The following is a 27,175-nucleotide window of genomic DNA, read 5'->3' as shown; positions in this document are numbered from 1 at the left end:
GCTGAGACATCAAGAACTTCACCTCGTTAAGAGGCATACCCTCCACCTCTCAGACCTGAAGTCCCCCAGAACCTCAAACTAGAACACATCATCCTTCAAAACAGGCGCATTCTTCCAACCCCACAGAGCCAGACCCCAAACCCTTCAAAGCTGGGGCCCTATCCCATCCCGTGTCCCAGAACCAGGTCCCTAACCCTTGGCCACATCGCCTCCCCATTCGCCGCTTTGGTGTTTTTGGCGCCCCCGCCAGGACGGGATCCATACCATAGTTGGGACTCTTGAAGCAGGCGGGCAGGCGCGCGATCAGCGACCTAACGGCCCGGGGTGATCTGCGGCACGCGGGGGGCGGGGGCGGGGCCTGCGGCGGGGGGCGGGACCTGGCGTGCGCTAGCCTGTCTCGTGGACCGAGACAGGTGAGGGGCGGGCGGGGATGGCGGAGCAGTGGGATCTGGACGAGGAAAGCATCCGCCGCCTGGGGGCGCTGAGTCTGGAGCAACCCGGTAGGGCCAGGACCGGAGGACCTGGGCGGGAAGCGTGGGGCCTGGAGGCTGAGGGGAGAAAACTGAGGTAGAGGTGGGGGAACCTGAGGTTGACGCGGGGGAATGGCGGCAGAGGAGCGGTCCCTGAGGCAGAGGAGGGGTTATTGAGGCAGAAGAGTCGTGAAGTAACCTGAGAGTGTGGGGAGGAGGGCGAGGAATTGAGGGAGACGAACGGAGTCTGAAGTGGAGGAGAAAGTAGATGAACAGGACACTACGGCCGGAAACCAAGAACTGGACAGAGTCTGAGCTAATGGAAGGAAACGGAGCCCCAAGAGGGCCATTGGCGGGAGAAGGGACGAGCTGAGAAGCGCTTTGGAGGTCGCGGTTGCTCTTGAGGAGGGCACGACGGGCGTTCGTTTGGCATTTTTTGAAAGTTTCAGACCCAGGAAGGCTTTGCGGTGAAATGAGAAAGGGTGTTTGGGGTAAAATGAGAAAGGATGTTCCCTTATCAGTCCCTCTCTTCGTCTAGTCTCTGCCTCAAGAACTTGGCCATTTCTTTGATCCATCCGAATGTGTGCCCTCCTTTTAAGAGACTCTCTGAAAGGGGCCTCGGTTGTGAAAGCAAGGGCAAGCGGCTGGTTTCTCAAGGCGCTGGAGAGAACTGGCTGAGGAACTGCGTACCCCACCTTTGACCTGGGCTCGGATTCGCAGAACTTGTTTTCTGAGTGTCTAAGGAGTAGACCTGTTGGGAAAGTTATCAGCGTTCCTAATTCAGCTTTTACCCTTATTAAATTTACTCTATCCTTAATGCCAGGCCCTGAGTTAAATGCTCCTGCCCACCCCCTTCCCCCGCAATATTTAATCCCCATAACAAGCCTGTAATGCAGATGTTGTTATTGTGCCTATTTTACAGATATGTTAAAATTAGTTTTAGTCTCCTGCCCAAAGTGACACAGCCAGGGTTTGTTAACCCAGGACTCTTGAGTCCAGAGCCTGCGTTCTAACCATAACAAAAAGTTGCCTTTCTTACTTCCGTATTGGTGGAATATGAAATAATTCAGGTTTATTTTGTTTAAAAATTATTTAAAATTTATAAAAACTAGTGCATGCTAGTAACAGACATTACATAAATGAACAAAGAGGTTATTAATCTTTTCTTCCTCTGGAAATCCTTCCACCCCAATCAAAGTTAGAGATGTGGTGTGTGTATGAATAGACTGACGCAGATATTTCAGGTTTATTTTTTCTTTTCCAGAGTACTTTGAGCTCTCTTATTTTACAAGCTAGCTAAGAAAAGCTTCATTGATTTGACACACTTTTGTACTTTTCTTGCTTTTTAAAAGAAGAATATTGATTCAGTTTTTTCTGTTGGGGGTGGGGCATGTACTTCTTACATTCTCCAGCTATAATGGCACATGGCAGATTTTTTTTGCTTGTTTTTGTTTCCTTCTTTTATTACAGTCGTCTGAGTAACAAAATTAATTGTGCTCATTCTGACAATTCAAGCAATCCAGAACTATCTAAGGTAAAAGAATGTTCTTCCCTCTCCATCTTTCCATACATTTTCCATTACTTATACAAACGTACAGACATAGGTGTTTTTTTAAGGTATAAGAGCATATCTATTATTTGGCAATTTGCTTTTTTTAATCAATAAAACAGATAATTTCAATTAAATTAATGAGCTGGTATATGCATTATAAAATTAAGTAAAACACAGTGGTCATCTTTGGGAAGAAAGGCTTTTATTTTTATTCTGTACTTTACTGTTGGAATTTTCTGGCTAAGTAATAAGTATTTCTTTCTTTTTAATGTCCAAAGGGAGACTCTTGTGAGCTTGTGGTGCAGTTATAGACTGTTTTATTTTATTTTTTTTAAAAGATTTTATTTATTTATTTGACAGAGATCACAAGTAGGCAGAGGGGCAGGCGGGGGGGGGGTGGGGGGGTGGGAAGCAGGCTCCCCGCTGAGCAGGGAGCCGGATGCAGGGCTCAATTCCAGGACCCTGAGATCATGACCTGAGCTGAAGGCGGAGGCTTTAACCCACTGAGCCACCCAGGCGCCCTATAGACTGTTTTATATGTTCGTTGTTATACTTCCCTGTACTAAAAAATTCCCATAGGCTTTTTAAAGATTTTATTTATTTATTTGAGAAAGAGAGAGTGAAAGAGCACAAGCAGGGGGAGTGGTAGAGGGAGAGGGAGAAGCAGGCTCCCCGCAGAGCAGGGAGCCCGATGCGGGACTTAATCCGAGGACCCTGGGATCATGACCTGAGCCGAAGGCAGACACTTAACCATCTGAGCCACCCAGGTACCCTTCCCATACATGTTTAAATTATCCTTTGTCATGCAGAAAAGTTTCATCTTAAGGTAGTCAAGTTTATTTCTCCTTATGATTTGTGATTTTTTGGTCTTAATTTTGAAGTTTTTCCCTATACCGATGAATTTTTTTTTCCTAAAATTTCTGCTGCTTTGCTCTTCCTTAAGTCTAATCAAACTGGAATTTATTTTTATATACAATGTGTGATTTGATATAATTGTATTTTTATACTGATAATCAGTTTCCTCAGAACCTATTTATAGTATCTCTGCTATATTCCAAGTTCCTTTGTAAATCTGTTTGTACGCCCTCTGTTCTGTTCCACTGTTCTGTTTGTCTATTCCTACATCAGTATCATGCTTTTTTAATTACTATGGGTTAACAGTAGGTTTCGATAACTGGTAAAGTCAGTGCCCTCCTTCACTTTACTTTCCTCTTTCTCCTTCAAAGTTGTCTAGGCTATTCTTAGCCTTTTATTCTCTTTTAAAATTTTAGAATCATCTTGTCAGTTTTCATGAAAGCATTTTAAGCAGGGATGTGTCCTGATCTAATACTTATTTTTAAAATATGACTCTCACCCATTAGAAGCCTGTTATAGTAGTCCAGATAAGAGATAATGAATGGCTTGGACTAGGAGGATGACAGTGGAGATAAAAAGGGGACAGAGTCAAGGTGTATTTTGTGGGTAGATAAGAGAAGAGTTACAAAAAAAAAAAACAGTATGGGAGATGAGGAAAGGGAGGCTTTAAAGATAACACTTAGATTTGGTTTCAGTTATTACTGAGGGGACAATGGTGCTATTTATTTAGAGAAAGCACAAAGACTAAGGGAAATATTGGCTTGGGAAGGGGAATCAAGGGTGCTGTTTTGAACATGTTAAGTTTAAAATACCTACTAGACATTCAAATGTAAGATTTTTAGTAGGTAACTGGATATACAAGTCTAGATCTCAGAGGAGAGAGGTCAGGATTAGAGTTGTAAATTTGGGGAGACATCGACAAAGAAGTAATATTTAAAGCAATAGGAATGGGTAATAAACTCACCTAACTAGAGAATGTGAAAAGAGAATAGGTTTTTGTTTTTTTTTTAAGATTTTATTTATTTATTTTAGAGAGAGACAGTGAGAGAGAGCATGAGAGGCGAGAAGGTCAGAGGGAGAAGCAGACTCCCGTGGAGATGGGAGCCCCAGGCAGGACTCGATTCTGGGACTCTGGGATCGTGACCTGAACTGAAGGCAGTTGCTTAACCAACTGAGCCACCCAGGCCCCCTAGAAGAAGGCTTAAGACTAATCTTGGGGTATTTCAATGTTTAGACTTTGAATAGAGAAGGAAAGACATGGTGTCTTGGAATTTAGGAAAGGGTAGTATATCAAGGAAGTAATGGTCAGCTGTGGCAAATGCTGTTGATAGGCTAAGCAAGCAGAAAAATGTCTGTTAGATTTGGCAACGTGGAACTCATTGGTCACTTTAACTAGTTTAGGGAAGTTTCTTTCTTTCTTTTTTTTTAAGATTTTATTTATTTATTTATTAGAGAGAGAGAGAGAGAGAGAGATCACAAGTAGGCAGAGAGGCAGGCAGAGAGAGTTGGGGAAGCAGGCTCCCCACTGAGCAGAGAGCCTGATACAGGGCTCGATCCCAGGACCCTGAGATCATGACCTGAGCCAAAGACAGAGGCTTAACCCACTGAGCCACCCAGGAACCCCTGTTTAGGGGAGTTTCAAGAGAATGGGAAGGAGGAAGCCAGAGTGGGCTGGGATGAAAAGGGAATGATATATGAGGCAGAAGAGATAGTGAAGGTAAGAACTTTCCTGAGAAATGTGGCTGTAAAAGAGAACACAGAAGTAGAATATTAGCTGGGGCATAGCATATTAGGTAGGATAGGATTAGATGTGGGATCAAGAACAAGTTTTTTAGTGGGTTTCCTTTTTTGTTTTTTAAGATTTTATTTATTTATTTGACACACATACACAGAGAGAGAGAGAACAAGCAGGGGGAGGAGTGGAGGGAGAGGGAGAAGCCCCTCCTGAGCATGACCTGAGCCAAAGGCAGATGCTTAACTGACTGAGCCACCCAGGTGCCCCAAGAAGAAGTTTGTTTGTTTGTTTTTTAAGATTTTATCTATCTACTTTTTGGGAGAGAGAGAGAACATGAGAGGGGGGAGGGTCAGAGGGAGAAGCAGACTCCCTGCAGAGCAGGGAGCCTGATGTGGGACTCTATCCTGAGACTCCAGAATCATAACCTGAGCTGAAGGCAGCCGTTTAATCAACTGAGCCACCCAGGCATCCCAAGAACAAGTTTTTTTTTTTTTTTTTTTTAAGATTATTTATTTATTTATTTGACAGACAGAGATCACAAGTAGGCAGAGAAGCAGGCAGAGAGAGAGGAGGAAGCAGGCTCCCTGCTGAGCAGAGAGCCCAATGCGGGGCTCCATGCCAGGACCCTGAGATCACGACCGGAGCTGAAAGCAGAGGCTTTAACCCACTGAGCCACCCAGGCGCCCCACTTCTTTGGCTTTTAAAAATAATTCACTTAATTTATTATATGGGTAATATAAACAGTGAAAAGTAAGTCTTGACCACCACTCCCCCTTCCCTGGACCTGGCCAATTCTCCTAAAGACAATCACTCTTAGCAATATCTTGGATAGTTTTCTAGAAATATTCTCTACATATACAAGCATATATCACTTATTTTACAATTTTTTAAATTAATGGCACTATATAAATATATATGAGTAGAGACAACAGAATAATGAACTCCCATCACCCTACCTCAACTGGTACTGTCAATTCATGGCCAATCTTCTTTCATCTGTACCTTACCTAACTTCTACCCACCCCTAAACCCCCGCACTATTTATTTTGAAGCAAATTACTGTCATGATTTAACCCATATATATTTTATTTATATATCTTCAAAAAAAAAAAGAACTCTTTTAAAAATAATCACTTATAGGGCACCTGGGTAGCTCAGTTGGTTAAGCAACTGCCTTCGGCTCAGGTCATGATCTTGGAGTCCTTGGATCGAGTCCTGCATTGGGCTCCCAGCTCCACAGGGAGTCTGTTTCTCCCTCTGACCTTCTCCCCTCTCACTCTTTCTCTCTCAAATAAATAAAATCTTTTAAAAAATAAAAATAATCACTTATAAACCTAGAAATACTTAATAGTAATTTCTTGATATCATCACATGTGCAACCAGTTTTCTCATTTCACCAATACCTATAAAATTTTTCTGAATCAGGATCTATGTACCATTCACCCCTCTGGCAATCATCAGTTTGTTGTCAATAGTTAAAAGAGTCTGTTTCTTGGATTGTTTCTGTTTTGTTTTGTTTTTTCCTCTGCTCATTTGTTTTTTAAATTCCACGTATAAATGAAAGCATAAGGTATTTGTCTTTCTTTGACTTATTTTACTTAGCATTATACAGTTGATATTTGTCTTAAATATTATTTGATCCATAGGTCCCCCATTCTTTTTTTCCTTGCATTTTCTATTATCCTTAAAGAAACTATGCCATTTGCCCTGAATAGTTTCTTACAGTCTGGATTTTGCTCATTACATTCCTAAGATGTTTAACATTTTCCCCTGTTCTTGTTCCTATGAATTCCTAGTTAAGTGAAGCTTGATTTGATTCAAGTTTGTTTGTTTTTTGCAAGACTACTTCATAGGTGAGAGTATATATTCTGTCATGAAGTATATAATTATCTGGTGGTCTTTTTGTGATTTATCAGCTATTAAACATGACTGTGTGAAGTTCACTAATTAGGGATTGCAAAATGATAATTTTCTAATTGTCTTCTATTTTTATTAGTTGTAAGACATATAAAAAGACATTTCCTGTTAACTATTTGGTTATCTTGAGGCACAGTTTATACAGGAAAGACAGGATAAATATTTTGATCTTTTTTTCAGCTTATTTTCAATTTTTGGAAAAATTAGTTTTTTTCTTAATATCCTCTAAAGGTGACCAATAAACTGTTTTGTTTTGTTAGTGTCATTATAAATTCATGGATTTGAGTGTTTTTGTTGTGTTCTAATCTATTGCAATTATTACCATAATTGCTACTGAACTTGTCCCAACTTTAGCTAGTGGGAAATCTTTCAGGTTGACTCTTGAGAGCTTTTTTTTTTTAATATTTTATTTATTTGACAGAGAGAAATCACAACTAGGCAGAGAGGCAGGCAGAGAGAGAGGAGGAAGCAGGCTCCCTGTGGAGCAGAGAGCCTGATGCGGGGCTCGATCCCAGGACCCTGAGATCATGACCTGAGCTGAAGGCAGAGGCTTTAACCCACTGAGCCACCCAGGCGCCCCCCCCCCTTTTTTTTTTAAAGATTTTATTTTTATTTATTTGACAGACAGAGATCACAAGTAGGCAGAGTGGCAGGCAGAGAGAGAGAGAGAGGAGGAAGCAGGCTCCCCAGCAAGCAGAGAGCCCAACGCAGGCTCAATCCCAGGACCCTGGGATTGAGCCCAACGCAGGGCTCAATCCCAGGACCCTGGGATCATGACCTGAGCCCCAAGGCAAAGGCTTCAACCCACTGAGCCACCCAGGTGCTCCTCTTGAGAGTTTTTTAATTTTATTTATTTGAAACTCTTTCATCATTATAAACAAGCTTTATTTATTTTTTATAAACAAGCTTTATTAAGGATTATGAATTTAGTTTCCAAGGGAGCTATGAATGGTTTTCTATGGAGAGATTATTTACTTGATCTGTTGTTTTCACGAGTAAAATATGGTTTGACCCATTGGGATTCTATAGCTCATATATTAAAATTGGAGGGTTATTCTGTTGTTCTTGACATCTATGACAGGCAGTGTTTGATTCTATCTCTGATCTATTTGCCTTCCCTCTCTTTATAAACATTGAAACTGAATGCATAATCTCTTAAGAACTTGCACTTGATATGAATTGTAAAAGAATATCACTGTGGCTGTTTAACATTTGAATGATAATTCTGGTTCCCTTAAAAAAATATTAAAATGTCTGCTCTTCTACACAGACTGCAGTGAAAGGCATGAGAAATGCTGCAGGGCACTGATAGAAATTATAATTGACTTTAGCTTTTGTCCCATGATAACAGATTCTTAGGGTACCAGATCATTTCATACAACGGGACTACCAATATGCTGCACTCAAAGTCAGGAAAAAAAGTTTTTGAGATATAATTCATATACTACAAAAATTATTGTATGTAATCTAGTGCCACTTAGTTCATCGCTTAACCATTACCATTATCTAGTTCCAGAACATTCTTATCAGCCCCAAATGAAACCTTATACCCATTAGTCAGGCGCTTCTCATTTCTAGCTTCCCCTGAGCCCCTGGCAACCACTAATCTGCTTTCTGTCTCTCTGGATTTGCCTGTTCTGAATATTCCATATAAATATAATCATACAATATATAGCCTTTTTTATCTGGCTCCTTTCACTTAGCATGATATTTTTAAGGTTCATCCATATTTTAACATATGTGTGTACTTCATTTCTTTTTTTTTATTAATAGATTTTATTTTTAAAGCTGAGCAGAGAATACAGAGAGTTCTGTAAAAGCTCCCTCTTCGCCCCTCACACTTCCCCTACATCTCCCCAGTTTCCCCTATTATTAGTACCTTGCATTTGTGTGGTACATTTGGTATGATTGATGAACCAATACCAATATGTTATTATGAACTGAAGCCTGTTGTTTACATTAAGATTCACTCCTTGTGTTGTTCGATGCTGTCGATTTTGACAAATATGTAGTGTCATGTGTATACCATTATTTCATAGGTGAGGGTATATATTCTATCATGAAGTATGTAATTATCTGGTGGTTTTTTTGTGATGTTATCAGCTAGTATCAAACAGAATAGTTTCACTGCCCTCAATATCCCCTGTGCTCCATCTGTTCGTCTTTCCCTTTCCACTTAACCTCTAGCAGCTACTCATCTTTCTCCTACTACTCTCTACAGAATGTCATATAGTTGCAATCATTTAGTATGTAATCTCTGGCAACCACTAACCTTTTTTTTTTTTTAAGATTTATTTATTTATTTGAGAAAGGGAGTGTGCACGCATGCAGTGGGTGTGGCAGAGGGAGAGGAAGAGAGAGAATCCCCCCCACCAGCAGTCTCCCCACTGAGCACAGAGTCCAGCACAGGGCTTCAAGGCTGAATCCCAGGACCCTGGGATTATGACCAGAGCCAAAGGGATATGCTTAACTGACTAAGCCACCCAGGCACCCCCGACTGAAATATATTTTTTAAGAATAATGCCTCACACCGATAAGAGATTCAAAAAGGGGGAAGTGCTTTAATAGCATTTTCAATGAATTGTGGATATATTCTTTGATATGACATGAAAACTGGACAATTGGTAGTTTCTTAAAGTTTAGTTGTATGTGGAATCTGAAACCATATTTTTAAAAAGTGTACTTTTTGTACTTTGTTGCATTAAATCCATTGGCACATCTTGCATTTATTTTTTTTAAGATTTTATTTATTTATTTGAGAGAGAGAGAGAGAGAGAGAGAGAGAAGGCACACAAGCAGGGGGGAGGGCAGAGGGAGAGGCAGGCTCCCCACTGAGCAGGAGCCCGACATGGGACTCGATCCCAGGACCCTGAGATCATGACCTGAGCCGAAGGCAGACACTTAACGACTGAGTCACCCAGACGTCCCACATCTCACATTTAAAAGGATCTTTTAGGGATGCCTGGGTGGCTCAGTTGGTTGGACGACTGCCTTCGGCTCAGGTCATGATCCTGGAGTCCCGGGATCGCATCCCGCATCAGACTCCACAGGGAGTCTGCTTCTCCCTCTGACCTTCTCCTCGCTCATGCTCTCTCTCATTGCCTCTCTCTCAAATAAATAAATAAAATCTTTAAAAATAAATAAATAAAAGGATCTTTTACCAATGCATGATTTTGTGACATCATGCATTGGTCATTTGAAAAATATTAACTCACCAAGTTATGTAGGTCTTTCAAATGCTGATAAATTTCATTCTGGATAACATATAAAATAAAAATTTCATTTGTTAATGTCCTCAATCTTGGGGCACCTGGGTGGCTCAGTCGCTTAAAAGCCTGCCTTTGGTTCAGGTCATGAGCCCAGGGTCCTGGGATTTAGCTCCGCGTTGTGTTCCCTGCTGACGCAGGGAAACTGCTTCTCCCTCTCCTCTCCCCTTGTGCTCATTCTCACCCACTCTGTCTCTCTCTCTCAAATAAATAAATAAAACCTTTTTTTAAAAAATGTCATCAATCTCATTAGAAAGATCTTTAAAGGTCTATCACTTGTTTTCCTGAAATAACCGTCTTACTTTGTTTTCAAGAAAATGTCTGCAAATATTCAAGTCTGACTAACCATCATGTATCAGGGTTTTTCAAGTAAAAATGGTATTCCACATAAAAAGTAGCTAGTGAAGCTGGCATCTCAAAATCACACTGGAGCTCCTGGGTGGCTCAGTCGGTTAAGCATCCATCTCTTGATTTCGGCTCAGGTCATGATCTCAGGGTGGTGAGATTGAGCCCTGTTGGCTCCATACTCAGCTCCACGCTCAATCTCTTGAGATTCTTCTTCTTTCTCTCTCTCTCTCTGCCCCTCCCTCTGCATGTTCTCTCTCTCTCTCTCTCTCACAAATAAATAAATAAATCTAAAAAATTCACACAAATGTTTTCCCTCAGGGCATCCACCATACTTCAGTATGCAGCAGAAGTACTTCGTGCTTATTTCTCATTTAGTCATACAAATAAAAAGGACATGTGCTCAAGTTTCAAAATTAATAAAATTAACCATTTTTACTGCTTTTTAAAGGACATTCTTGGGGCACCTGGGTGGCTCAGTTGATTAAACCTCTGCCTTTGGCTCAGGTCATGATCTCAGGGTCCTGGGATCAAGCCCTGCATCGGGCTCTCTGCTTAGCGGGGAGCCTGCTTCCCTCTCTCTCTCTCTGCCTGCCTCTCCCCCTACTTGTGATCAAATAAATAAATAAAATATTTTTTTAAAAAAGACATTCTTAAGTGAAACTGACTATTTTTTTTTAAATTGCAAGTATGTGATGGTAAAGAACACTATGACTGTGAGTGTTCCTTGGTCATCCTAAGGCCCAGTAGTTTTGCTTTTACAGCATAGGTGCAACACTGGAAAAGCTAATTAATATTTTAATATTACTATGAGTTTTTTTTTAAATAGTTTTGATTTTGTGGACCCCTGTGCATGTCTCAGGGACCTTCAGCAATCTGGGGACCACACTTTGACAACTGCTACATTTTGTTTTTATATCTTTTACTTGTTTCAAAATATTAAGTTACAGTTTTCATTTGTAATGTATCTTTCTAGAGGGCTTTCATTCTTTTTTTTTTTTTTTTTTTTTTTTTTTATTTTTTTTTTTAAAGATTTTATTTATCTATTATTTGAGAGTGAGAAAGAGAGCATGAGAGGAGAGAAGTCAGCGGGAGAAGCAGACTCCCTGTCAAGCAGGGATCCGGATGTGGGACTCGATCCTGGGACTCCAGGATCATGACCTGAGCCGAAGGCGGCCGCTTAGCCAACTGAGCCACCCAGGCGCCCCGAGGGCTTTCATTCTTTAGGGATGTTACTCTCTCTCTTTTTTTAAAGATTTTATTTATTTATTTGACAGAGATCACAAGCAGTCAGAGAGGCAGGTGGGGGCGGGGTGGGGAAGCAGGCTCCCCGGGGAGCAGAGAGCCCAACGTGGGGCTCAATCCCAGGACCCTGAGATCACGACCTGAGCCAAAGGCAGAGGCTTTAACCCACTGAGCCACCCAGGCGCCCCTCTTTTTTCTTTTATTAACTCATATAAAATGACTGTAATCCTTTCCTGTGGCTCTTTAAGTGCCTTAAGTTTTCCAGTACTTTTACATGATAAGGGTAGGCCAGAATAGCTTTTCTAGTTTCAGGGTTTTAGAGCTCCCTCTTCTGTTATGTTCACAAAGTGCTAAAAAATGGAGCTTTATGTGTCCTGATATCTGCCATCTTTGCTTTTCTCCCGGCTTGTACCTGTACCTTCTCTTTCCTTGGAACCTGTTGTTTCTATCCCATTCAATGTGGATTCTACTCCCACTAATTTCTCCCTGATGTGGGTCTTGTCTTGAAAGCGATCTTCAATTTATTACTTTTCAGAGTTTCAGGGTCCAGACTGCTCTAGCACCTTAAACCTTATTTCATTGCAGTCTCCTGGCACTCGCCTACAAATTGGATCTTGCAGAACCTCCTTCCAGTTTTGATTGCCATTGTATTTAGCCCACCACAGTGAGTTCCTATTGACAATTTTGAGATTCTCCTCTTTTTAGTGCTGTTAGAAGTCTAGTTGACTTTCTTCCATATATATGATATATTATGTAAACATACATTATATTCTTTAAAATAGTTACACACATAGGTACTTTTCCCTCACTGTCTTAGAGATCTTTCCATATGATCACCTACAAATCGTAACAATAATTAACACTTACATAGAAATTATGTATCAGGTACTGTTCTAAGTTTTGTATATATATTTATTTAATCATTACAGCATCTTATGAGTTAAATACTATTGTTATCCCTATTTTACAGATAAGGAATCTGAAGTACAGGGAGAGTAAATTACTTACAGAAAACCACAGATCTAGTACTTTGTCCATTGTATCCATCTACCGTTATCTAGGACACCAGGTTCTACTCTTCTGTGGGTAGACCCTGTGATCGTTTTTTCCTTTTTTTTTTTTTGTTCTCTTTTTAAAAATGATCCTAAAACCTTTCTGCAATTGATACCCACGTGTATATATTATATATACTGGCAAAGTTTTTTTGAGTATGATTTATAGGGCTAAATCCCAGCAGTGGGATTGCTACCTTTCTTCTTAAATTTGTTTTGAGAACTTTTGAAGTCATGTTACATCCTGCAGATAAATAGAGAAACACAAGGGTGCTGTAAAATCGAGGTTTGGTTTCATTGTATTAAGTGATATCACTGCTTTTATTTTTTTTTAAGATTTTATTTATTTATTTGACAGACAGAGATCACAAATAGGCAGAGAGGCAGTCAGAGAGAGAGGAAGGGAAGCAGGCCCCCTGCTGAACAGAGAGCCCGATGCAGGGCTCGATCCCAGGACCTTGAGATCATGACCTGAGCCGAAGGCAGTGGCTTTAACCCACTGAGCCACCAAGGTGCCCTGATATCACTGCTTTTATTTATTTATTTATTTATTTATTTATTTATTTTAAGATTTTATTTTATTTTATTTTTATTTTTATTTTTTTAATTTTATTTTATTTGACAGAGAGAGAGATCACAAGTAGGTGGAAAGGCAGGCAGAGAGAGAGAGAGAAGGAAGCAGGCTCCTCGCTGAGCAGAGAGCCCGATGTGGGGCTCGATCCCAGGACCCTGGGATCATGACCCGAGCCGAAGGCAGAGTCTTTAACCCACTGAGCCACCCAGGCACCCCAATATCACTGCTTTTAAAAGGAAAATCTGATCTTATGAATCTTGGATGTAGGTCCTTTCACAAATGGGGTATGGGAGGAAGGAAGAGCTATGTTCTCTGACTCTGTTGTTTAAGCAGAGTTCATAATATATCTACTGGTGATCTCTTTTCAGAATTGGTGGAGTCTCTTTCATTGCAGGGATCTTATGCTGGAAAAATTCATTCCATTGGTGATGCCTTCAGAAATTTTAAAAACCTCCGATCCTTAGATTTATCAAGAAACTTGATCACAAGCCTGAAGGTAAGTTCTATATTCTATGACTAGTCACTTCAACCCAATTTATTTTAGCAGTACTACTAGTAGTAGTTGTCGTAGTAGTTTTGATGGGAAGAAATAAGAGATAATGTCAGCCTGGGGAATATAGGATCTTCCTTTTAAGTGTTTTCAAATGAAATTTTATTATTCGCTGAAAACTCATTCAGCTTTATTCTATGTTTGAAATTTTCTGGTGTAAAATATTGGGGAAATTTTCTTTTGTACTCGGGGAAAATTATATTAAATGGTAACAGGCTAAGGCAATAGGACATATTTTTTAATGTGTGTAAAAAGTTATAAGGAGCACTTGTGAAAGTACAGATTCTTAGTTGCTACTCTGAGAGAGATTCTCAGTTAGTAGGTCAGGGGTGGGCTCATGGTATACCTGGAGGATTCTGATGGTGTTGGTACATGGTACGGAAACATTGAGCTAGATTATTACTGTGGGTTTTTTCAAGAAGGAGGAAATGGTGGTCTTGGAAACAAAGAAAAATCTCTAGATCAGGGGATGGGAGAGCAGAGGGCAAGACAAGAAAGTGGACAGGAGCAGGTTTGAGCAGTGTGAGGATTAGCAAATACACAAAGAGCTCTACAAACATAAGTGTGCACACACGGAGGTGGAAGTTCTGTCTTCTTTGTGGTAGACCCCCAAATGGTATTTCTCCTTCGTGTTCCCATTTTACCCACTTATATGCCTGTCTTGATTAAGCCCTTCTTTGCGAGACTCAAGGTGAAAGACTCACAAATGCTATTCAGGATTAGTTAATCATCTCCTGGATTATCCTGCTAGTTTTGTGCTTTTAAGGGGATACTTATTCAACAAGACAGGCCAGACCCAAATCTAAAACAAAGGACCCTAAAAGAGAAGTTCAAGCAAGATTTCCAGCTAGGACTGGAAAAGCAGAAGCTGCAAGTTAAACTAGGTTGTTAGACTCTTTGGTAGCAGCCATTTATATTTGGCCCTTCAGTTTCAGAAAGCATTAGTTCAGATTTGCTTAGGTCTCCTCTTTTCACCTGTATGTATGCATGTTTGCTTGTTAATTTTCATGCTAAAAAATTGAGTGGACATTGCCATAATTTGTTTTTATACTCGCATTCTTTCTACTTCTGTAAATTGAGCAAAAAAACTATTGTGAAGATTAACATGTGTACACTGTTTGGCATATAAGAAGCACTTAGTAAATGTTTTCTCCATTTTTTTGCATCTATGATTTATCTACATATGTTCATCTCTAGCAGTTCTGAATCATTTACTTAATTTTCTCAGGGGATAAATGTTTTGTGATTATTTCTAGTATAATTTTGGGGAAAATGTGAATTCATGCCAAGTGGGAAAAGTGAGAGGAAGATAGAAGTCATTTTCTTGACTTTTACACTGAGAGACATTAAAAGATTACTTGAGCTGGGCCATTAGACACATTTAAAGAGAGTCCTAATGGTGTACTGCCCTGAGAGTGGAGCCAAAGTCACTGACAACTATTCCTAACTACTGACCATTTCACAATGTAGAAGTTAATGGAATCCAAAAAAGCCAGAAAGAAATGAATCGAAGTGTAAACTGGGTTCTTTATTCAGAAATGATTTGTGTGTATCTTTGAGTTTTTAAATTTTCTGCAACAAGAGAATGGTGGTTTTGAATAACAGAAGAATAAAAAACATTATTTTATAAATTCATGATACACAATAATTTTACTGAAATTACTCTCAATGACAGAGTTCCTTCTATGGTATGCAGTTTTACTATAAAAGGATGTGATTTTACATTATGTACATGTTTTAAATTACTGTTCTGAAATTTAATGTTGGGCAAAAGCAGAACTAGCCAAATGCATGAAAATTAAACAATTATTTTCAATAGTAGATTTCAGCAAAGAAGGCGTATTGTGGCTTTTCCTCTCCAGTATCCCAGAGAAATGGAGGAGTGGGGTAATTCTGGAAGGGGAAACAAGGACAAGAAGGGTTCTAGACTGTTCCAACAAGGAAGACTTAGATACAGTGTTTTTTTGTTTTCCCACATACTCCATTGACCCTAAACATGAGGCACTGAGATACAAGAACACACAACATACACACACTTAATTTTTTTTTAATCATACTCTTCTTCCTCAGGACTATCTTTTTTGCCTATCTCCTTTCCTCTTGAAAATTGATGTGTTTCTGGGGTCAGGAGAGTGGATGTGGCAAGGGTGAGAGAAGGGCAAAAGTGATTTAGCTTAGCCACTGGAAGGGAGAGTGATCGGGGAGCAACAGAAGTAGATATCTGACTGCAAATATCTGACTGCAGATATTTCCATGTAAGGTTTTTAAATATACAATACATCTAGTGCCTGTGGGCTGATTGTTCTTATTCTTAGGCATCTAAATAAGAGTTTCAAACCTGCCTTCCTCGTGGATGATTCAGGTAACATGTTTAAGGATGGAAGTAATAGTTATATTTCCACCTTTATCTATGAGATTCCTAGTCCTTACCTATGTGCAGTTTCATAATGTGATCTTTTCCTTGCAGGGCATCCAGTATTTATGTTCACTCCAAGACCTGAATTTATATTATAACAACATTCCTTCATTAGTGGAGGTGTCCCGCCTACAGCCTTTACCCTTCCTCAGAGAACTAGATTTGAGACTCAATCCTGTTGTCAGGAAAGATACAGATTATAGGCTCTTTGCTGTGTACACGCTACAAACTCTGGAGAAACTGGGTGAGACCCTCCTCCCCTGTTCCTTGACCCAGAATTTACATTAAACCAGCTGCCTCCTATCCTTTTGGGTGTTGGCCCACAGTGTGCACTGGCAGGATATATTTGTCTATTAGTCAATATTTATGTAATTCTTTTGTGTTGGCAGGATGTATGACGAGTCCTTTTTTTTATTGAATGACAATCTATGATTTTATCAGTTACTTCCAGCTTTAGTTTTCTTCAGTTGATGGTTTCACCACCACTTCCTCCCCAACAAAGAGTTTCCAGGTTGAGATTTATTTTTCCAGGTGCCCCAAATTTGCAACTATATTAGCAATAGAAAATGAATACAACAACTCTTTGGGGCTTCGTTGACAAGGAACAATAAATATCCCTTCAAATGAGCTAGTCTGTATTTCTTTATAATTTTATTGTTGAGTATACATTTCTTACTCATATAAACTTGAATTTATTCTTGGAGAAAGCAAGATTTCTCTTGCTTAGTGGGGAAACTAATTTCTTTCAGAAACAGTGTAACTTTTTTTTTTTTAAGATTTTATTTATTTATTTGACAGAGATCACAAGTAGGCAGAGAGGCAGGCGGGGGCGGGGGGGTGGTGGGAAGCAGTCTTCCCACTGAGCAGAGAGCCTGACACAGGGCTCTATCCCAGTACCCCGAGATCACGAACCAAGTTAAAGGCAGAGGCCTAACCCACCGAGCCACCCAGGCGCCCCATCAGAAACAGTGTAACTTTCAGCAGACTACTAGGCCATTTGGATTGTTGGCTGCCTAAACTCTACTTTCCTGCAGTGGTAGCTATACCTATGTGGCAGTTGTTGCTATGGTATCCCTGTAGTCTCCCTGAGTTACTACTTGCTCCAGTGACAACATAATAGCATTATTTTGTGACCTGTCTCTAACAAAAGCATATGAGACTGATCTTTAGTTTTTAACTCTGTGAATATGGTTTTCTGACCCACTACTGTTTACTCCAAAAAAGAAACATGCTCAGACCACGGTTTTTGCCTCCAGATGACCGAGCTGTGCGGGAAAGTGAGAGAAAAGCTGCCAAGCTGCATTTTAGTCAGTTGGGCAACAGCGAAAATTTTCTTTTAGAGGTGGAAAAAAGGTAAGACAATTACTTTTTAAAAAATGTGTTAGTTTGGTTCAGACATAGATAGCAGTGAATTCCTACTTAATGTCTTCATTTTCAGCAGAAATCTCCACAAGTTGTAAGAATCCTCAGATCAGGAAAAAACGTATCTATTCAACATACTGAAATTTATCCGGGATGAGAATCTGGCCCTCAGAGGGAACATTTCTGCTTTCTTGAACTATTGGGTCTGCTTTGGGTATAATTATTATTTTTTAAAGATAGTATTTAGTTGAGAGAGAGAGAGAATAAGCCGGGGGTAGGAGCAGAGGAAGAAGGAGAACCATACTCCCTGCTGAGCAGGGAGCCCGATGAGATATGGGGCTCAGATCACGACCTGAGCCAAAGGCAGATGCTTAACCAACTGAGCCACCCAGGTGTCCCTGGATATAATTATTGATAATTCTCTAAAGCTGCTGTTCAAAGCTTACAGGTAGGGATACCATGAGATATCCTCCCCATAAATGCTTTCCAACTCTTTCCTGAAGTTATAAATCAGTACGCAGTCTTTCCCTATTGAATTAGAAGGTTTACATTACCAGGGAGATTAATTTCTTAAAAGATAAGGGAAACATTTTTCTACCAAATCAAAAGTAAACAAACCTTGAAGATCTAAAGTATCTGAATGGTAGATTTTTCTACTTCTTGTTACTAAAATCTGATCAAAATAAAATACCATGTATTCTACTCCAAAACTCATGCTCTTTATTGTTAAAAAGTAGCTTTATTATTTTTGAAAAACAACTCCATTAAATTTTACATAATACAGAAAAATGCAGTGAAAATCACCACATACTCTGTTACCAAGAGTTAACTACTAGTAATGTTTGGTAGACATCCTTCTAGACATCTGTGTACCTACCAAAAGACAAATGTACACGTGTCTGTTAGTATTGCTTTCTGGTGGTATAAGTAAAGCATACTTATTATTGAGAATTTGGAAAGTACAGAAAGACCACAAGAAATAAATAAGCAATTCATATTTTCACTACCCAGAAGTAAACATTAGTTATATTATAGTAAACATCCTCTTAGTCTTAGGTATATGTATGTGTGTGTGTTTATATACAATATTCTATGTTATATAATTGATCTCTAAATATACATTAATAATAAAATAATACATATATATTTATTTTATAGTAATTTGCTTCCTATACATAACATTTGTAGCTTGTTAAGATATGAGCATATCCCCACAACATTAAATATTCCTCTCCAGAATGAGTTTTTTCTTTGTTTATTGCCGTTCCCCTCCATGAGAATTAGGACCTTGCTTATTTTTTGCAATACCCCTAGTGCCTAGAACACTGCCTGACACATAAAAGGTACCAAAAAAAAAATTGTTGAATGATGGATGAATGAAGTCAATAACTGTTCTCTTGGCCTGGGATCTTTCTCTTTGTCTATCTCTGCCCTGATCCTTTAGATGTCTTATAATATAACGCTCAGAGAGCATTTTTAGTTCCCTATATGTATATTTTTATTTCTCTATTTTTTAACCCAAGTTTATTGAGGTTTTTACATAGAGTAAAATTCACCCTGCTATGAAAAGAAATGGAATGTTCCTGGGGCGCCTGGGTGGCTCAGTGGGTTAAAGCCTCTGCCTTCGGCTCAGGTCGTGATCTCAGGGTCCTGGGATCAAGCCCCGCATCGGGCTCTCTGCTCAGCAGGGAGCCTGCTTCCTCCCTTCTCCCTCTGCCTGCCTCTCCGCCTACTTGTAATCTGTCTGTCAAATAAATAAATAAAATCTTAAAAAAAAAAAAAAAGAAATAGAATGTTCCTTAAAAATTATTTGTATATATATTTTGTAAAGTAATTCTTATTTTAATTCATTCGGGATACCTTGTTTATTACAGAAATACAGAGATGAATTAATGTGTAACTGAATATACTTCCTAATAAGGCTGATAATTAGCACTATCATATTTCTGTTTATCATAGTTACCATATGATGTGATGATTGCAAAAGCAGAGGTAAAATGTTACTCAAGTGCCCAGTCCTAGCATTAATATCTTTTAAGATCTCTAACCCTGGGTAAAGACTTTTTTAAGTCTTTCTGAATCCCAGTTCCCCCAACCTATACAGTGGTAATAATGAATAATAGGGGAGCTTTTACGATTAAATGAAATGGTGGGTGTAAAGTGCCTGGCTCATAGTCTAGGCTGTCTGTACTTCCAGTCTGTAGTTATATCTTACTATACTATATCAATCAAGAGCAAACATTTGCCTCTCTTGTCTTTTATTTTCTTTTAACTAATGGCTATAGTTGCTCCCAGTACAGTTCTTGGCAGCAGAACTTTCCTTTCTGTGTCCTATGAATTTTTTAATTCAAAAGAAAATATCTTATTCCCTTAAACACTTAGACCTAAGTTTGTATCAAGAAAACAGAGTATCTAAGTCCTGAATTTTCTGGCTTTCATACTTTTTTTTTTTTTTTTGAAGATTTTATTTAGAGAGCGAGAGAGAGCACATACCTGCGCAAGCAGGGGGAGGGCCAGAGGGAGAGAGAGAATCTCAAGCAGACTCCCTGCTAAGCCCAGAGCCTCACACAGGGCTCAGTACCACCACCCTGAAATCATGACCTGAGCTGAAATCAAGAGTCAGATGCTCAACCTATTGAGCCTGATTTTCATGCTTTAGAGGCTGAACTATATAGTGTCCTTCTCTCTCACTATTCCCAGTAACAATATTATTTATGGCTTTAAAAGATGGGTTTAACTGAAATATTTGTGAAAATAGTATTTTCTAGAACATTTTAAAAATCTTATTACCATGAATTAATGTTTTCTAAATAGCATTTACTGGTGATCTCAGAAAGCTCCTTTTGAGCTTTTTAAAAATTTTTTAATTTTAATAAATTATTCTGTGTGGCAGCTCTAGGGAGAAGACAATGAAAAACTGTGTGACCGATGAGAGCTCTGCATCAAAAGTCAATGCCGATGTTGATAACAGAATTGAAACTGGTAAGTTTCCTCTCTTTGATCACAAAATACTTAGAACATTAGTTATTTCAGCTTTTGTGGCTCATCTTGAGTAGGATGAAGACAAAATAGTTGAGAAATAACAGATTTGAAGTAAGCACTAGATTTACTGTGTTTTTCCTCCTTTCTCTCAATGCCAGAAAAGGCCCTATTTATTGAGCAGGCCCAAACCAGAACCCATCAAGTGCAAGCTGTACTCAGAATTCAATTTCATTTACATCAATTTACATCATTAGTACATTCTGAAAATTACATTACCAGTCCCCATGGTCCCTGAGCATTGCTAAGGTGATTGATTCATTAGCCAGAGACTCATGACTCATCTGTATCAATGCAGCTCAGACCCTGGCCCTTCTGGGTTTCTCTACCTTGAACCTTTGCAGATGCAGAATCTCTTCTGTTTGTGCTATATTCCTGGTGAGTGTTGCCTGTAAGTACTGTTGGTAACCTAATAGGATTAAAATGGTTATGCCACATTTAACGATTGTGGCACAGGCAAGGAGAAAGCTTTCCTTGAGAGGAATAGCATGCAGTTGACCCTTATGGATTAATCCGGCCTTCATCAGATGACTTTTTACTTGAGGAAACTTTATTCTGTATTCTCTTTCCCTTTGAAGGATACACCAAATTATTTACAATCTCTAAAAATTAATCCCTAAAATCCCAGGAATAACTTTAATAGATGGGCTATGTAGTTCAGATGTTGAGACTTTCCCATTTATAACATAAAGTATTTTGTTTTCGTTACTATTTATCTATCTGTGTGGACACATACTACAAGTCATTTTCATGTGATTTTTGTGGTAACATAAGCCATAGTGAAGTATGATTTTTATTTTTCTTTTTTGGAAATCTCAGTGCACATATGTCATGGAGCATGGATTGCTTAATTTCATTTTAAATAACATTTTTTATATTTAAAATTTGATGACATTTTGGGGTACCTGAGTGGCTCAATCAGTTAAGTGTCTGACTCTTAATTTCAGCTTGGGTTGTAGTCTCGGGATTATAGGATTGGACCCCTCTGTCAGGCTCTGTGCTCAGTAGGGAGTCTGCTTAAAGATTCTCTCCCTGAGTGCCTGGGTGTCTCAGTTGGTTGAATGTATGCCTTCAGCTCAGGTCATGATCCCAGGGTCCTGGGATTGAGTCCTGCATTGGGCTCCCTGCTCCGGAGGGAGTCTACTTCTTCCTCTCCCTCTGCCTGCCACTCCCCCTGCTTGTGCACTCTATCTCTCTTTCTCTCTAACTCTCTCAGTCTCTCTCACTCTCAAATAAGTAAAATCTTTAAAAGAAAACAAAAGAGTCTCTCTTCCCTGCTGTCCCTCCCCCAATCAAGCACTCTGTAAAGTGCTTGATTTTAATTAATTAAAAATAAATAAAAACATGGTGGGAAGTCTGCTTAGGATTCTTTCAATCTCCCACTGCCCCTCCCCTCCCTGCTCAAGTGCTCTTTCTCTCTAAAATAAATAAATAAATCTTTTTAAAAATTAAATAAAATTTGATGAAATTCTATTTTTTTAAGATTTTATTTATGAATCTATTTTGGAGAGAGAATTCATGTGCATGTCAGGGGCAGGACAGATGGGGGTGGAGAAGGAAAGAGAATCTCAAGCAGACTCCTTGCTGAGCATGGAGCGTGTCACAGGATTGGATCTCATGACCCTGAGATCATGACCTGAGCAGAAACCAGGAGTTGATGCTTAATCTACTGAGCCACCAAGGCACCCCTGATGAAATCCTATTATAACAATTTTGGAAAATACTAAAAAGCATGAAGATTAGCATTTTAATCACTCGTAAGCCTGTCCCCTAGAGAGAATCCCAATTAATAATTTGATATACAGCCTTTTTGTATTTTTTCTAGGTAAAAACATTTATATATCCATTTCCAGAATGATGAAGATACATTGAACTATAATTTGACTGCTTTTTTTTGTGTGAACTGAGTTAAACTTCATTTATGTCATATTACATCATTCGCACACATAAACATTCACCCCATGAGTTAAAATGTTTTAAAGTGCACAGTCTCAGGGCATCGGAGTGGTAGTTGGTTAAGTGTGTGGGACTCTTGGTTTTGACTCAGATCATGATCTCAGGGGGTGTCTGGCTCGGTTAAGATTCTCTCCCTCTGGCTCTGCCCGCCCCCTCTCTCGCCCCCTACACTCTGACTCTCAAATAAATAAATAAATCTTTTTTTTTTTTTTTAAAGGTGCATAGTGTCACGGCACCTGGGTGGCTCAGTGGGTTAAGCCTCTGCCTTCGGCTCAGGTCATGGTCTTAGGGTCCTGGAATCGAGCCCCACATCGGGCTATCTGCTCAGCGGGGAGCCTGCTTCCCCCTCTCTCTCTGCCTGCCTCTCTGCCTACTTTTGATCTCTCTTTCTCTTAAATAAGTAAATAAAATCTTAAAAAAAAAAAAAAAGTCTGAGGATGCCTGGGTGGCTCAGTTGGTTAAGCCGTTGCCTTCAGCTCAGGTCATGATCCCAGGGTCCTGGGATTGAGTCCCTCTTCGGGCTCCTTGCTAAGCGGAGAGCCTGCTTCTCTCTCTGTCTCTGAGTCCCTCTTCGGGCTCCTTGCTAAGCGGGGAGCCTGCTTCTCTCTCTGTCTCTGCCTGCCACTCTGCCTGCTTGTACTCTCTGTCTCTCTGTCTCTCTGTCTCTCTCTTTGACAAATAAATAAATAAAATCTTTTAAAAAAAGAAAAGGTGCATAGTCTCTACTGAAAACAAACTACCAGATACAGGACCCATTTCTAAATGTTCTTGGAAGCTCCAGCTGTTGCCTGGATTTTTTTTGTAATATAAAATTTATGTTGCTACTTTGAAACGTTAAAGAGCTTTGCTTTCCACTGAAAATTGTATTTGTGCTAGACCCCTGGGGAGAGTTGCTTGTAAGCACTGTTGGTAATCCAATATGACTAAAGTGGTTATGCCATGTTAATGGTTGTGCCACAGGCTAGAAGAAAGCTTTTTGGAGAACAGTTCCCACTGGCTCAGTTGTTCCAAACAGTGCTTTCCCACCAATCATTTAGAATGATACTCATTGGCATGGCTACTATCAAAAAACTGGAAAATAACACATGTTGGTAAGGATGTGGAGAATTTGGAACTGCTGGTCCAACTGTCTGGTGGGAATATAAAATGGTACAGATGCTATGGACAACAGTATAGCAGTTCCTGAAAAAATAAAAATAAAATTACCATATGATGCAGTGATTCCACTTTGGGCCATATTGCCAAAGAAGGGAAAGCAGGGTCTTGAAGAGGTGTTTATGTATGTTCATAGCAGCATTATTCACAATGGCTAAAACATGGAAGCAATCCAAGTGTCCACCAACAGATGAATGAATAAGCAAAATGTTGTATACACAGTGAAATATTATTTACCCTTAAAACAGAAGGAAATTCTGACATGTGCTACAACATGGATGAACTTAAGGGCATTTTGCTAAGCAAAATTAGCCAGTCTCAAAAAGACAGACACTATATGATCCCACTTATATGAGGTACTTAAAGCAGTCAAAATCACAGAGGCAGGAAATAGAATGGTGTTTGCCAGAGGCTACAGGGAGGGGGATGTAGAGAATTATAATTTAATGGATATAGTTTCAGTTTTATAAGATGAAGAGTCCTGGAGATGATGGTGGTGACAGTTGTACAACATTATGAATGCATTTTTTTAAAAGTTTTATTTAGTTATTTGACAGAGAGAGAGAGCACAAGCAGGCAGAGCAGCAGGCAGAGGGAGAGGGAGAAGCAGGCTTCTCCCTGAGCAGGAGTCTGATGTAGGGTTCCACCCCAGGACCCTGGGATCATGACCTGAGCCAAAGGCAGACGCTTAACCAACTGAGCCACCCAGGTGCCTTATGAATGCATTTAATACCATTGAACTATACACTTAAAATGATAGATGGTATACTTAAAAATTTAAGACGGCAAATTTTGTGTTATGTATATTTAGCCACAATAAAAGTAATTGGGGGGGGACCCAAAACTATGGAGACAGTAAAAAGATGAGTGGTTGCCAAGCTAGAGGGGAAGAAGGGATGACCAGGTAAGGTGTACTGTACCTTCATTCTTTTGCATGAAGGGTGGGATATGGGTAGCTGTTACTGATATTGCCAAGAGATGAAATTGACTAAAGTTAACTTCAATTAACTTCCAGGTCTTCCCCTGGAACTGCAGGCCTTCAGTAGACTCCAGAATTCCAAAATAGTTACATCAGACAGATTCTGTCAGTGAAATTATTGCCTAGGTGGAGGATAGGTGCAGCGTGCTGCTTACTCTGCTCTCTTCCTGTCTCCATGGTTTTGCCTTTTTCAGAATAGTATATAGTTGGAATCATTAAGTATGTAACCTTTTTAGACTGGCTGCTTTACTTAGTAATATCCATTTAAGGTTCCTTTATGTCATTTCATGGTTTGATAGCTCCTTTCTTTCTAGTACGGAATAATATTCTGTTGTCTGGGTGTACCAAACTTTATTTATACATTCACCTACTGAAGGACATCTTGGTTGCTTCTAAGTTTTGGCAATTTTGAAAAAAGCTGCTATAAACATCCATGTGCAGTGTTTGTGTGGACATAAGTTTTCAACTCCTTTGGGCAAATACCAAGTGTTTGATTTTGTAAGAAACTGCCAAACTGTCACCCAATACAATCTGCTTTTTAAAAATATCTTTTTATATACTGAGCTTCTTTTTTTTATTTTTTTTAAAGATTTTTATTTATTCACTCGACAGACAGAGACCACAAGTAGGCAGAGAGGCAGAGAGAGAGGGGGAAGCAGACTCCCCGCCGAGCAGAGAGCCCGATGCGGGGCTCGATCCCAGGACCCTGAGACCATGACCTGAGCCGAAGGCAGAGGCCCAACCCACTGAGCCACCCAGGCGCCCCTATACTGAGCTTCTTAAATTGAAGTTTTTCGAACTGGATTCATATTCTCAGAGTTTGTGAGAATATTGAGTTTGAGAAACACTGGTATAGATGGGCATATGCTGTAGAAACTCAGACTGTGCTAAAAGCATGCGTGAAAAGGTTTTGTGGCCAGTGTAGAAAAAAAAGTCTTAGTCATTAAAGGCTGTGGAGCCCTGGGATAGCCTGAGAGCTTAGTGAGATTGGTGTGAATAGCTATGTCAAAGTGGTAATGAGTATAGCAGGTCACAGACTGTTGAGTGACCATGTGATTTGGATAGAAAGTCAGATTATTGGAGAACAATGAATGCCTTACTAAAGATAATTTACATGAAAATAACACATATATACTCTGAGTTGAAAGGGGTCCTGCTCACTCTTTTAGCCAATTCCTTTTACCTTTTGGCAGAATTGCACCTAAAATATATTTGTCTAATAGGTATCTTATTTTAAAACAGCAAAGAGGGGTAGGCACCTGGCTGGCTCAGTTGGTAGAACATGTGACTCTTTGTCTCAGGGTTGTGAGTTCAAGCCCCATGTTGGGTGTAGAGATTACTTAAACTAAAATCTTTTAAAAAATAAAATAGTGGGACGCCTGAGTGGCTCAGTCGGTTGGGTGGCTGCCTTTGGCTCAGGTCATGATCCCTGTGTCCTGGGATCGGGTCCCACGTCGGGCTCCCTGCTCAGCCGGGAGCCTGCTTCTCCCTCTGCCTTCGCCTGCCACTCTGCCTGCCTGTATGCTCTCTCTCTGACAAAAAAATTAAAATTAAAAAAATAAAATAAAATAGCAAAGAAAAATTCATCACAATCACCCTTGTACAGGAATGAAAGCAGCATTATCTATAATAGCCCAAAAGTCTATCAGCTGATGAATAGATAAAGAAAATATGGTATATCCATAAAAAAGAATATATCTATAATGTATATCTTGAAAACATCATGCTTAGTGATGGGAGCCAGACACAAAAAGCCAAATATCATATTATTCCATTTATATGCCATGTCCAGAATAGGAAATTCCATAGAGACAGAAAGTATATTGATGGTTGTCAGGTGCTGGCAGGAAAGAGAGAATTGAAAGTGACAGCTGATTGAGTTTCTTTTGGATAATGAAATTAGATCATGGTAATGGTCGACAATTTTGTGAATATACTGAAAATCACTAAGTTGTACACTGTGAAAGGTTAATTATAACATAAGGTAATTAAGTTAAAGATTCCTTACTCCCCCCCCAAAAGTGATTCTATAGCCGTTGGTAACTGATTGAAATTTGAGGTGAATGAGAATCAAAGAATTAATTTCTATCTTGAGGGATTGATTGAATAGTAATAATGCCAGTACTGAGATGTGTTTTTTTTTTAACTTTATTTATTTATTTAACACAGAGAGAGATCACAAGTAGGCAGAGAAGCAGGCAGAGAGAGAGGGGGAAGCAGGCTTCTTGCTGAACAGACCCTGAGATTATGACCTGAACTGAAGGCAGAGGCTTAACCCAATGAGCCACCCAGGTGCCCCCTGAGATGTGGTTTTGAAGTGTGAGGGAGACATCAGTAGCAGCAGGCCTGGAAATGAAGATAATGAGTTTGGTTGAGAAAATACTTTTTATGTATCTAGGACAGGGGCACTCCCTAGAGGCAGTTAAAAAAAACTTAGGTCTCTAGATGAAAAGAGAGATCAGAGTTGAGATGGAGATTTGGGGTCATTCAGGGCACCTGCGTGGCTCAGTCAGTTAAGAGTCTGCCTTCAGGGGCATCTGGGTGGCTCAGTGGGTTAAAGCCTCTTCCTTCAGCTCAGGTCGTGATCCCAGAGTGCTGGGATTGAGCCCCACATCGGGCTCTCTGCTCACCAAGGAGCCTGCTTCCCACCCCCCCTGCCTTCCTCTCTGCCTACTTGTGATCTCTGTCTGTCAAATAAATAAATAAA

The 27,175-nt window shown here is 39.7% G+C and overlaps 2 protein-coding genes across 2 annotated transcripts in view; one reads left to right on the top strand and one right to left on the bottom strand.

Annotated features, from left to right (window-relative positions):
- KCTD19 (potassium channel tetramerization domain containing 19) overlaps positions 1–267 on the bottom strand; it is a gene marked incomplete at both ends in the record, with an annotated part of 29,867 nt that extends 29,600 nt beyond the window's left edge. The window contains 2 exon segments of the mRNA XM_080829035.1: positions 168–192; positions 194–267. Of these exon segments, the coding sequence (XP_080685161.1) occupies positions 168–192; positions 194–267 (99 nt within the window).
- A 163-nt stretch (positions 268–430) lies between these two features.
- LRRC36 (leucine rich repeat containing 36) overlaps positions 431–27,175 on the top strand; it is a gene marked incomplete at both ends in the record, with an annotated part of 43,630 nt that continues 16,885 nt past the window's right edge. Inside the window, 5 exons of the mRNA XM_080828755.1 lie at positions 431–500; positions 13,380–13,507; positions 16,029–16,221; positions 17,234–17,330; positions 20,233–20,321. Coding sequence (XP_080684881.1) covers positions 431–500; positions 13,380–13,507; positions 16,029–16,221; positions 17,234–17,330; positions 20,233–20,321 — 577 coding nt within the window. The remainder of the gene's footprint in view (positions 501–13,379; positions 13,508–16,028; positions 16,222–17,233; positions 17,331–20,232; positions 20,322–27,175) is intronic.

This window comes from Martes martes (assembly GCF_963455335.1).
Source record: "Martes martes genome assembly, chromosome: 17".
Lineage (NCBI taxonomy): Eukaryota > Metazoa > Chordata > Mammalia > Carnivora > Mustelidae > Martes > Martes martes.
This window is presented reverse-complemented; position numbering and strand designations above follow the sequence as displayed.